The 12,463-nt window shown below is 49.0% G+C and overlaps 1 protein-coding gene and 1 pseudogene across 1 annotated transcript; both read right to left on the bottom strand.

Moving 5' to 3' along the window:
- Positions 1-556, bottom strand: part of LOC117053899 — a 40,727-nt pseudogene extending 40,171 nt beyond the window's left edge.
- Positions 557-5,760: 5,204 nt separating this feature from the next.
- On the bottom strand, positions 5,761-10,342 carry LOC117054033 (zinc finger protein 470-like). Its single transcript, XM_033162472.1, has 4 exons — positions 10,267-10,342; positions 9,134-9,306; positions 8,022-8,166; positions 5,761-7,194 (listed from the first exon to the last, which is right to left on the bottom strand). Exon 4 carries the CDS (start codon positions 7,072-7,074, stop codon positions 5,761-5,763), a length of 1,314 nt encoding a protein of 437 aa, XP_033018363.1. The 5' UTR covers positions 7,075-7,194; positions 8,022-8,166; positions 9,134-9,306; positions 10,267-10,342.
- Between the last annotated feature and the right edge of the window lie 2,121 nt (positions 10,343-12,463).

Below are 12,463 nucleotides of genomic sequence, written 5' to 3'. Positions count from 1 at the left end.
TCCTGGATGGGAGGGAGAAGCCAAGGCGGCCCCTCCGGAGATTCCCCAAGGAAGCCACAATGGAGACTTCTCCCAAAATACTGGTCTCCCTATATCTCTCTCTCTCCCCCCCCCCCCGCTGCCAATGCTGCCCTTCCCTGACCCTAGGATGCTCCCCGCTTCCTTGACCCCCTCCCACTTTTCCTTGCACCCAGAAGCCGCCATCTCTTCACCCAGAGGTCCCCCCCCCAACAGGAGCAAGTGAGGGACACGGAGGTCTCTATCCAGGCGTCCTTCGCGCACGTTAAGCCTTTCATGGCCCGCCTCTCTCCGCGCCCCATGTCCTCCCCCCCCCCTCCGCGAAAGCGCCCAAGGTGCCAAGGAAACCTGCTTCGCAGCACGCCTGCAGGGATCCAGGCCCTGCCGAGGGGGCCCACGAAAGCGCTTTGGGGAGCTGGTGGGGGTCTCTGGGTCCTTTTCTCCCCTCTCCGAACCCCCCCCCCCGCGGCCCCTTTACCTCTTTGTCCTCGCTCGCGATTCTCCTTTCCTTTCCTGCAACATCCACGGGGTGTGTGTGTTCCCTGCCTCCTACCTCCCCTTTGTAAATGCGTGCGCCCCTAGAGCTATGGCTCAGAGCTGCAATCCGGCGTAGAAGCTCCGCTTCCGAGAGAAGCAGGCAGTTTGGGAGGGGGGTTCTAGCCCCCACATCCCCAGAACAGAAGCTGGATGGCGAGGAGGAGGAGGAGGAAGAGATGCAACATATGATGGGGTGGATTTGGGGTTGTGGTGAGAGGAAGATGTGCCGGGAGGGGAGGGAAAGAATTGAGTGGGGGATGAGAGGAAAGTTTTTCCCCTCCCCCTCCCTTCTGGGGATCAGAAGAGCGGGGGAGGGGCTGATCCCAGATATCCAGCGGCAAAGTGGGGTGTCCCCCCCAGGTTTACATTGCAAAATCCTCCCCTACCCCACCCCACGAGCTTAGATCCGTCTGTCTTTTAGGTATTGGTGATGTTCAAACCAGGAATTTGGGGGGGGGGCAGTTAAACGACCCACCAAAAATCCCAAGTCCCCACCACAGCCTCTAACTACAGGTGAAACTCGAAAAATTAGAATATTGTGGAAAGGTTCATTTCCTTCAGTAATTCAACTTAAAAGGTGAAACTGATATATGAGATAGACTCATGACATGCAAAACGAGATATGTCAAGCCTCTACTTGTTATAATTGTGATGATTATGGCGTACGGCTGATGAGAACCCGAAATTAACAATTTCAACTTTGGGGTTTTCATCAGCTGTATGCCATAATCATCACAATTATAACAAGCCGAGGCTTGACATGTCTCGCTTTGCATGTCATGAGTCTATCTCATATTAAACTCCAGTAGCTAACGAGAACAATTGCTTACATAAATGGGACTTTTCCACGATATTCTAATTTTTTGAGTTTCAACTGTAAGGCCAGGACAATGACGGTTGACGCAAGCACCACTCATGCACAACTGGCTCAGAAAAGCAGCCTATAAAATTGCAGCAATAAGCGGATTCCATGAATTGGGCTGTTTCCTCTGACAATCCAATGCAGAAAACTGTAGAAACGTCAAATAGTCGCCAAAATTCAGCGGTTTGACCCATTCCCTTGGTTCCAACGTCTAATGACTCCTCTGGAAGAGGGGAATCCAGGGCTCCCCCTGACTCCATAACCCCTTAGGAGGCAGGAGGCTATCCAGGGCAGCACATGCCCCAGACAGAAATCCATAGGGATGGTGGAATGAATCCTGATGGTTTTAAAGGAGAAGCACAGGAAAGTCATGCAGCTAGGGGGATCGGTAAATATTATTTGTAGGATGAGGGTAGTTAAAAGCAGGTGCAGAGGAAGCCAGGGTGGCAAATCCGGAAGCACCCGGGGGATTGGTATCGCTCCCAGTACGCATGCGCAGCACACATGCGCAACACACAATAGTGGTGCGCTACCAGCGGGCAAGCCCCAAGCAAGCCCGTCTGGTTCTGGCCTGCCGGCAGCGCGCTGTTCCCAGCACACAGGTGCAGCGTGCATCTGATGCATGCGTCAGGTGCTGCACCTGTGCCCTGGGAGCGACGTGCTGCCATCAGGCCAGCCCGGGACGGGCTTGCTTTGGTCCTGCCAGTGGCGTGCAGTGCTCTGTAACGGCACACTGCCGGTGGGTGAGCCCCGAGCAAGCCCATCCGGGCGGAGGCAAGCCGGGGGGGGGCACCCAGAGTGTCACCCTCTCCAGGGTGGTTCTCGGGGCTCCCCGCCCCCTTTGCCCCCCTTCCTACGCCACTGGTTAAAAGGTGTGGGAAACTGGGGTTATTGACAGGGGTGGGTGATGTATCGATGATGCTGTTGAAAAATGTATTGTGGGAAACCACATGCAACCAAACACTCTTTGTGTGTTTGAACCTTCTTGCAACAAATAAAGATCAGGTCTACAGACCACTGTTTTGTTCCTTAAACTTGGATGGAAACTCCTTTTCCTGACCCCCGAGGGACCCACGGGGAGTGGGACCCTGACGAGCTGGGCAGCGGAGTAAATCTACACCTCAGGAATTATGTTGAGATTTTTTGCTATGTGATTTGAGTCAGCTGCACTACTGAGCAATTAACAGTTGACTGACTGCCCAGAATCTGAGCAATGTTCTCTCCTGATCTGCCTAGTGATATGGGTCCTGGTAACAGTCCAGTAATTGGAAGAGGTTCCCATAAATGCAGTAACACTCACTGCCTTCCTTGTTGGTCGGTCTGGTTGGTGTGTTAAGAGTTAGAGAGAAGAGTTTGAGAGGAAATGTTCTGTTGTTTTCCTAAGATCCAGGTCTGTATATACTGTACATAATAAACGTCGTATACGGGTGAAACTCGAAAAATTAGAATATCGTGGAAAGGTTCATTTCCTTCAGTAATTCAACTTAAAAGGTGAAACTAATATACGAGATAGACTCAAGACATGCAAAGCGAGATACATCAAGCCTTTATTTGTTATAATTGTGATGATTATGGCGTGCAGCTGATGAGAACCCCAAATTAACAATTTCAACTTCGGAGTTTTCATCAGCTGTACGCCATAATTATCACCTTTATAACAAGCCATGGCTTGACCTATCTCGCTTTGCATGTCATGAGTCTGTCTCATATATTAAACTCCAGTAGCTAATGAAAACAATTGCTTACATCAATGGACTTTTCCACGATATTCTAATTTTTCGAGTTTCACCTGTAGATTAAGCCAGTTTCTAGTGGCAGCATCTTGGTTCCTGCTTCATTCTGTCTAGCCGGCGTTTGCGACCAAAGCTTCCTGGAGGCCTGCGTGTGCTCTGCTGCCTGTGGTCCTTACAGAACTCTGCAACTGGTTCTGTGGAATGCTGACACAGACTCCAACCATTTATTCCTTCTCAGTGCTTTTCCACCTGAGCCTTACCTGAAGCCTGACACCAGGCAATGAGACACAACAGTATGATAGTAATATGCAGTGTTCCCTAGCAGCATGATTGAATAAAAACTTCGGGGGGTAAGGAAAAGCACAATCTTCCCCAAACTCTGGAATAAGCAGGAGCTCTGGAGTTGCCGCATGGGGTTCATGAGTGAAGATGGGCCCACCAGGAGACTTCCCTGGTACCTACAGGCCCTCCTTCCCCCTCTTGCTTGTGGGGAAATCTCCCATTAAATTACAGTATTTCAAGTTTTCTTCAGAACACACAGGTGGCAGGGGTGAAGTTCTGGTGAAGAAGTAGGGTTTGGAGACCATGTGGTGGTGACAGTGTTTGGTGCAAAAACCAGTGTCACACACACACACACACACACGTCTTGCATGCTTGAGTAGAGCAACTCCAGGGCATGAGCCAGGTAGCAGTGGGATAGGGGCCATGTGTAGAGCAATTCCAACGCTGAGATCAAACACACACACAGAGGCAACAGGACGTCTTCAGTAATAGTTTACTGAGCTTTCAAAGCATACAGTTCTCACTGGGTCCTCAGTAGCTCCTGAGAGCAAATCCAGTTTCAGCAGTAAAAAAATACACCACCCAGGATATCTAAGTCAGGCACACACACCGGCAGAAGGGAGCAAGGGAGGAAAGAGGCTGGAACGACACAGGGCAATGGAGGTGTGTGTTTCGCTTTCTGTCGTCTGGGAGGGAAGTCAGCAACTCGACATCTGCAGGGGCTTCACGAAGCAGAGCTTTCTGCCGGCTGCTTCCAGGCAAACACACATGCCAGAAACATACACTGTGATTCACGTTATATTGCCATATCAATTGTTTTTCAAAGGTTATCATGATGTGGTCTAGAAACCAGCATTGGACAATATATCGCCCAGCCCTAATCCTCAGTCACCACTAGCAATCCAGATAAACCCTCTCCTCTTCTCTATCAAAAGATACTTTACATCTTAGATTATAATCACATTGGTTGACATTGCCTATTTCATTACTATACAATTTTATATATTAACACCAGGACTTCACATACACGTCATGCGTTTAAGATTGATTTCCTGCTGAGTTCATTGTGTAAAGAAAAGAGTGGACTCAGAGAGGAATACGTTCCGCACTCAATACATCTAAATGGGATCTCCTCTCAGATTTGAGAGCCAGTGTGGTGTAGTGGTTAAGAGTGGTAGACTCGTAATCTGGGGAACCAGGTTCGCGTCTCCGCTCCTCCACATGCAGCTGCTGGGTGACCTTGGGCTAGTCACACTTCTCTGAAGTCTCTCAGCCCCACTCACCTCACAGAGTGTTTGTTGTGGGGGAGGAAGGGAAAGGAGAATGTTAGCCGCTTTGAGACTCCTTCAGGTAGTGAAAAGCGGGATATCAAATCCAAACTCTTCTTCTTCCCCAGATGTTCCTTAAAGCACTTTCTGCAATCTTTCCATTTAAGCTGCTTCTCCTCTTTGAGTTTGTTGATGGTTTGAAGGTTTCAACCCTTAATGTTCTTCCAGTCCATGAGTCTGTTGATGTAGGACTTCCAATAGGACACGCTTGCATCACTCCCCCTTCCATTGGCCTCTTTTTGAGCAGTACAACGCTCTTGCTCATTGAGCAAAGTCGAAAAGACTCTTGCGACGGTCACGTGTTGTGCGTCAAGGGCACCTAGCTGAGATGCAATAGCACAAAAACCGTCAGGTAGGCTATTTAAAACCATGAAACAAAACACATCTTCATTCAGTTGTACATTACGCTGTGCCAGTTCGCTTCTTAATTCCTTCATCTGATTAAGATGCAATCTTAAGGAGTCTCCCTTCTTGAGCCGAAGGTTTGTGAGACGCTGAAAATGCAGCATAGAGCTTCCAGCCGCTATTCTGAGATGTTCGCCTCGTGAAGCAATCCAACAGTCATAAGCGTGAGGCAAATCTCTCACGTGAATCAATTGAGACGTGTCCAGATGCAAAACTAAAGTGGCTTTTGCCTTTGAGTCCCTGGCAACCCAACGTGGACCAGGCATCAGTGGAGGGGGATTAAGAACGAGATCAAGCAAATTCTGCCTTGTCAATACTGCCTCCATTTTAACTCTCCAGGATTGATAATTATCATCCGTCAGTTGTGGACACAAGGAATTGCCCTCCTGCTCTTTTCCCATTATTGCAATAATAATGCAATGTGCTTTTACATGGTTTGTTTCTTGTGTGAGTTTGCTGATGTAAATCAAGGGCTCCACTCTGACTGCAGCTCCTTCCACACACCATGCATTTATATGGTTTCTCCCCTGTGTATCTGCAGATGTCTTCTTCTACAATTTCAACTCTGACTGAAGCTTTTTCTGCACTCCATTCATTAAAATGATCCCTCCCTTGTGTGAGTCCGTTGATGTGTTCTAAGGGCTGCAATGAAATGGAAACTTTTTCCACACTCCATACATTCATATGGTTTTTCACCCGTGTGAGTCCGTTGGTGTATTTTAAGGTATCCATTGTTACTGAAGCTCTTTCCACACTCCATACATTTAAAAGCTTTTCCCCCTGTGTGAGTCCGTTGATGTATTCTAAGGGTTGCATTCTCACGAAAACTCTTTCCGCACTCCATGCATTTAAATGGTTTCTCCCCTTTGTGAGTCCATTGATGTGTTCTAAGGTTTCCATTATCACTAAAGCTCTTTCCGCACTCCATACATTTAAATGGTTTCTCCCCTGTGTGAGTCCGTTTATGTATATTGAGGTGTCCACTCTGACTGAAGCTCTTTAAACACTCCATACATTCATATGGTTTCTCCCCTGTGTGAATCCGTTGGTGTAATTTAAGGTGTCCATTGTTACTGAAGCTTTTTCCACAATCCATACATTTAATAGGTTTCTCCCCTGTGTGAGTCTGTTGATGTATATTGAGGTGTCCACTCTGACTGAAGCACTTTCCACACTCCATACATTTAAATGGTTTCTCCCCTGAGTGAGCCCGTTGGTGTATATTGAGGTGTGCACTCTGACTGAAGCTCTTTCCACACTCCATACATTTGAATGGTCTCTTCCCTGTGTGAGTCTGTTCATGTTTTTTGAGGTGTCCATTCTGACTGAAACTCTTTCCACATTCCATACATTCATATGGTTTCTCCCCCGTGTGAGTCCGTTGATGTTTTTTGAGGTGTCCATTCTGACTGAAGCTCTTTCCACATTCCATACATTCATATGGTTTCTCCCCTGTGTGAGTCCGTTGATGTGTTCTAAGGGCTGCAATGAAATGGAAACATTTCCCACACTCCATACATTCATGTGGTTTTTCACCCGTGTGAATCCGTTGGTGTAATTTAAGGTATCCATTGTTTCTGAAGTTCTTTCCACAATCCACACATTTCACAGGTTTTTCCCCAGTGTGAGTCTGTTGATGTTGTCTAAGGTGTCCACTCCTACTGAAGCTCTTTCCACATTCCATGCATTTAAATCCTTTCTTACCAATGTGAGTGTCTTGATGTCTTCTAAGGCTTCCACTACAACTGAAGCTCATTCCACACTCCATACATTCATATGGTTTTTCACCCGTGTGATTCTGTTGGTGCAATTTAAGGTTTCCATTCTGACTGAAACTTTTCCCACACTCCATATCTTTAAATGGTTTCTCTCCTATTTGGGTTTGCTGATGTGAACTATGTGTGCTCATTCAGTGAATCATATTCCACATTTCACACATTTTAATGGCTATTCCTAATGAAAGGAAAGGTTCCCTGTCCCCTGCAATTCTGTCTTCTCCACCTTTATCAGAGTGGGCGGAAAGGAAATCCTGTTTGGGTTTAAAGAAAGAGAACAGGGGGGGGAGAGACACACATCAAACACCATTAGCACCTTCTCTGATTTCAACATCTCCTACATTCCCCCACCTCCTACCCAGGTTCCCAATTTTTAGGAAATGAAAATGCAGTGATGTCAATTGGTGGTAATGCATCAACAACCTTTCATGATCCTAAATCACCTTTAATAACACAGCATGATCTTAGAATACAGCCTTTTCAAATCAACTGTTTCATCACAGGGAAAGCAGCTGCTCTCTGTCCATTGACAGGCCCTCTCTTTCTTTGGTTCATTGTTCCTTTGGACATTTCCCACCCTCTTCATCATATTCCTCCATCCACTCCCATTTCCACCTCTAGATCTTCATGAATCAGCTGCACAGACCCATTGGCCTCAGGAGGTCCATGTGGACCATTTTGGGAGACCCAGGTCTATGCCTTTTCCAGGGACTGTGGTCTGGGTCAGTCAGAGAACTAGTGACAAGGCTTGGTGCTGGGAGTCAGCTGAATGGGTGCTCAGGGAAGCTCCTGTTCCTGGAGAAGGACCTCCATCTACATGCCTCACGTTGCCTGGAGAGAGCAGGAGAAGCAGAAGGAAAGCAGCTGGCACATGGGAATCCCAGACGGAAACACCAACCCCATTGTTCTTTATGATAATGATGGGCTACCTAATGTCGTGCCCATCTTCTGACAGAGGACTAATAATTATGTGATATCATGGGATGTTAGAGGAGAGTTAGTATCTTTGGTGGGGGACATATCGTGCACCTTATGGGGTAATTTATCCACCCTTGGTCCCCACCCTGCACTCAACTCTCACCTGTGGCTTCCAACAGATGTCAGCATGCAACAGGGGCCGTAATCCCAGGAATGGCTTCAACCGGCCAGCAAAACCAGGTTAGGAAAGCTCATGGGTCTCAAATCCTTGGTGGGTTGGGGAATTCTGCTGCAGGTGAAGGCAGGCCCTGGTGGATGGAGAGGATGAGAACGACAGTGAATCCCACAATCAAGAAGGCAGATTCTGCCCATGCTGCAGAGGAAACTGAAGGGCAGATGAGGGTCGTCATCCTGGAGGCTGGTTATCTAGTCCCAAGGCGAGTCTGAGATTGAATTGTATATAAACTACGGTATTGAAATGTGTCTGGTCCCACTTCCTATTCTGCTATCGCACAACTCTGTCTGTCTGTTTCTTACTTGAGAGTTGTTTTGGTAAGCTAAGTCAAGGTTTTACTGTAAGTTACATTTTTGCTATTTTTTGGCTCCTGTTCTGCTTATTTGTCTTCAGTTATAAATTTCTCAGCTGAATCATTTTTTGGCTGCCTCTGAGCATTTTTTCCTGCTCTGCTAATTATATGCCGCACTTGCTCAGGAGATCGTTATGGAGGAGCAGGATCTGCAACCTAAAGCCATAAACAGCCTCAGCCATGTAGACCTGAAGGAGCGTCTCCACCCCCATCGCTCAGTCCGGACAGGGAGGTCCTCCTCCGAGGGTCTTCTGCTGGTTCCCTTGCTGTCAGAAGTGAAGTTACAGGGAACCAGGCAGAGGGCCTCCCGCCCTATGGAATGCCCTCCCTTCAGGGGCCAAGGAAATGGGCAACTATCTGACATTTAGAAGGCAGCCCTTTACCGGGATGTTTTTAATGTTTGATGTTTTCCTGTCTTTTATATGGACTGGAAGCTGCCCAGAGTGGCTGGGGAAACCCAACCAGATGGACGGGGTATTAACACTACAATCATTCTTAATATCTTGTGATTTTTAGTAGTTGTTTTGGAATTCTGTGCTCCTGACAGCTTGCTATAGACCTGGCGTTGGAGAGAGGTAGAATGGGCGACGAGGCGTGAGAAAATCACACGGTTGCCGTAAACTATAATCCCACCCACAAACTCTCATTCACATACAGTCTGTAAATTTGGGAAGGTCGCACACCTCACCTGTGCTAATACTGGCAGTCTTTGGCCAGCATAAGCAAAAACTGTGTGTAAAGCCTCCAGCCACAGGTAATGTCTATCTAGAAATTGGGTCCTTTGACTGGAAAGATTCGTGCAATGGCTGTCATCTGACGATGATGGATTGTATCTCAGCTTGTCAGTCACTCTGACATTGCCTACAAAGAATAAGTGGATCAGAAATGCTTTCAATTTCTATACCAATCCTGAGAGCATCCCATTGACTCTGCACCCGTTTCTGATGACAGGTGTACGTTATCTTCATCCTCAATGAACCAGGCAGTGGAAAAGACACTTAAAGATGGAAGCCAGAGAGAGAGGGAAAGGTTTCTGGCTGCTTCATGGGTGGGATTGCGGAATGAAAGAGTTGCTTCTGAGATGGCCCCTCCCCTCTTCCTCTTGGGAATTTCCTCTCCTCTCCAGGGGGAGCAATGGTTGGACTGGACAGAACCTCTTCGTCTGGACAGGGCAGGGACTTACAGGGTGGGAAGAGGATGGAACTTGCAGGAAGGAAGGGGTGGGGGGACAGGACCCCCCACTTTCCAGGGATCCCGCTCTTTTCACCTTGAATGGGTGGCCCATTCCTGGGCGGGTGGGGGAAACCAAAGTGGCCCCTTCAGAAATTTCCCGTGGGCACCACGATGGAGATGTCTCCCCAAGGACTGGTCTTTTTCCCCCTTCCCCACCCCTCGCCATGCTTGCAAAGGGGATGCTCCCCCCTTTCTTGACCCCCTCCCTCTTTTCCTTGCACCCAGAGGCCCCCATCTCACTCCTCGCCCCTTGCGACCCATCTCTCCATCGGCGGGGCCCCCCAAGACGAGCAGGGGAGGGACATGGGGGGTCTCTATCTAGGCGTCTCTCGCGCCCGTTAACCCTTTCATGGCTTGCCTCTCTCCGCGAGGAGCGCACAGGGCCCCAGGGATGCCTGCGCGGAGGGAGTCCTCGTGGGGACCCCGTGGGTGGACGCCGCCCCATGTCTCTCCCTGCCAAGGAAAGCCCCCTTCGCAGCACACGTTCAGGGATCCAGGCCCTGCCGTGGGGCCCACGGAAGTAGCTTTGGGGAGCTGGAGGGGTTCCCTGGGTCCCTTTCTCCCCTCTACCCACCGTGACCCCTTTACCTCTTAGTCCTCGCTCCCGATTCTCATTTCCTTTCCTGCAACATCCCCACAAGTGGGGACCCCTGCCTCCTCCCCTTTGTAAATGCGCGCGCCCCTAGAGCTATGGGGCAGAGCAACAATTCGGCGTAGGAGCTTCACTTCCGGGAGAAACAGGCAGTTTGGAGGGGGGGCCTCTACAGCCTCATTATCGGAACAGAAGACGGATTGGGAGGAGGAAGAGGAGGAGGAGGAAGAAGAAGAGGTTCGCAGTATGATGGCGGGATTTGGGCTTCTGGGGGCGGGGTGAGAGGAGGATATGCGGGGAGGGGAGGAATTGAGCGGGGGGTGAGGAGAGGAAGTTTTTCTCCCTCCCCCTCCCTTCTGGGGATCAGGAGAGCGGGGGAGGGGCTGATCCTGGAAATCCAGCCGCAAAGTGGGGTCCCCCCCCACAATGTTTACATTGCAAAATCCTCCCCTCCCCCACCCCACCCCACGAGCTTAGATCCATCTGTCTTTTAGGTATTGGTGCTGTTCACACCAGGAATGGGGGGGGCAGTTAAACGACTCCCCCAAAATCCCGAGTCCCAAGAGCCAAGAGGCTCAGAACAGGAGCCTATAAAATTGTAGCAAGAAGCGGATTCTGTGAATCGGACTGTTTCGTGAACAATCCAATGCAGAAAACTGTAGAAACGTCAAATAATCGCCAAAATTCAGTGGTTTGACGGATTCCCTTGGTTCCAACGACTAACGACTCCTCTGGAAAAGAGGGATCCAGGGCTCCCCCTGACTCCATAATCCCTTAGGGGGCAGGAGGCTATCAAGGGCAGCACAAGCCCCAGACAGAAATCCATAGGGATGGTGGAATGAATCCTGAGAGTTTTAAAGGAGAAGCGCAGGAAAGCCTTGCAGCTGGGTGTGTGTGTGTGTGTGTAAATACTATTATTATTATTATTATTATTATTATTATTATTATTATTATTATTATTATTATTATTATTATTATGGGCTTATGTTTCTAAATGCCAGATACATTTATCTGTGATATCTGTAATGTATCAAAGATGCTGTGGGAAATGGGGAGGTCTTAAAATGTCATGCAACCATATGCAACCAAACACTCTTTGTGTGTTTGAACCTTCTTGCAACAAATAAAGATCAGGTCTAGTGACCACTGTTTTGTTCCTTAAACTTGGATAGAGACGCCTTCTTTTCCTGACCTCAGAGCGACCCACGGAGAGTGGGACCCTGACGAGCTGGGCAGCGGAGTAAATTTATTCCTTCTCAGTGCTTTTCCACCTGAGTCTCATCCCCTTACCTGAAGCCTGACACCAGGCAATGAGACAGGATTGCGACTCCTGCCCTCAGCAAACAAAATAGCTCCCCCCCCCCAGATGCTGAGGTGCCCTGAGGGCTGTGTGTGATCTCCCAATCCTTGAAATGAAAGGGGGAGAGGCCCAGGGAAGCTTCAGGGAGCAGGTGGGGAGGGGGCTGCACAGGCTCCAGAAGCTCCTTCTCTCCCCCCTCCCCTACCTGGCTCCCCCCACCCTTACGGCTCCTTCACAAGTGCAGGGAAGCTGTGGCTCCTCCATTTCCCTCGAAGTTCCTTTAAGAACCCCACACTGCATGGGGCAGGCTCACCTGCAGGGAAACAAAACGCAGGTGATCTGGCCGAGTGGAGCCAGGCTGGGGGGCATCGTGGGGACCCCAGAAATGTGCCCATAGGAGAAATGCGCCTCCCCCATCGGAGGCAGCCCTCCTTCTGAAATGGCAGGAGAGACTTCTCTGGTGCTCAAGTGCTGCTGGGGGGCTTCCCAGAAGAGGCCCCTGCTTGGCTTTCTACTGACCTCAGTTGAGGCAGTGTGGTGTAGTGGTTAAGAGCGGTAGACTCATAATCTGGTGAACCATGTTCACTTCCCCGCTCTGCCACCTGCATTTGCTAGCGGATGACCTTGGGCTAGTCACACTTCTCTGAAGTCTCTCAGCCCCACTCACCTCACAGGGTGTTTGTTGTGGGAGAGGAAGGGAAAGGAGATTGTTAGCCGCTTTGAGACTCCTTTGGGTAGTGATAATGCGGGATATCAAATCCAAACTCTTCTTCTTCTGAGATAAATTGACTTAGGTTCTGTAGGAACTGCAAATATTTTCTCCGCACTTAACTACAGTTCAGACATAGACATATTTCCCACCCCACTTTGGTCTCATATGTTATACAGATATG

This window comes from Lacerta agilis, chromosome 10 (assembly GCF_009819535.1).
Source record: "Lacerta agilis isolate rLacAgi1 chromosome 10, rLacAgi1.pri, whole genome shotgun sequence".
In the NCBI taxonomy this organism is placed as follows: Eukaryota; Metazoa; Chordata; class Lepidosauria; order Squamata; family Lacertidae; genus Lacerta; species Lacerta agilis.
Note: the sequence above shows the minus strand (reverse complement) of the source record. Positions and strands in the feature narration are given on the sequence as shown.

Bases quoted from the DNA above. Each gene is read 5' to 3' on its own strand.
- LOC117054033 (XM_033162472.1), bottom strand. From the start codon at position 7,074: ATGAGCACACATAGTTCACATCAGCAAACCCAAATAGGAGAGAAACCA.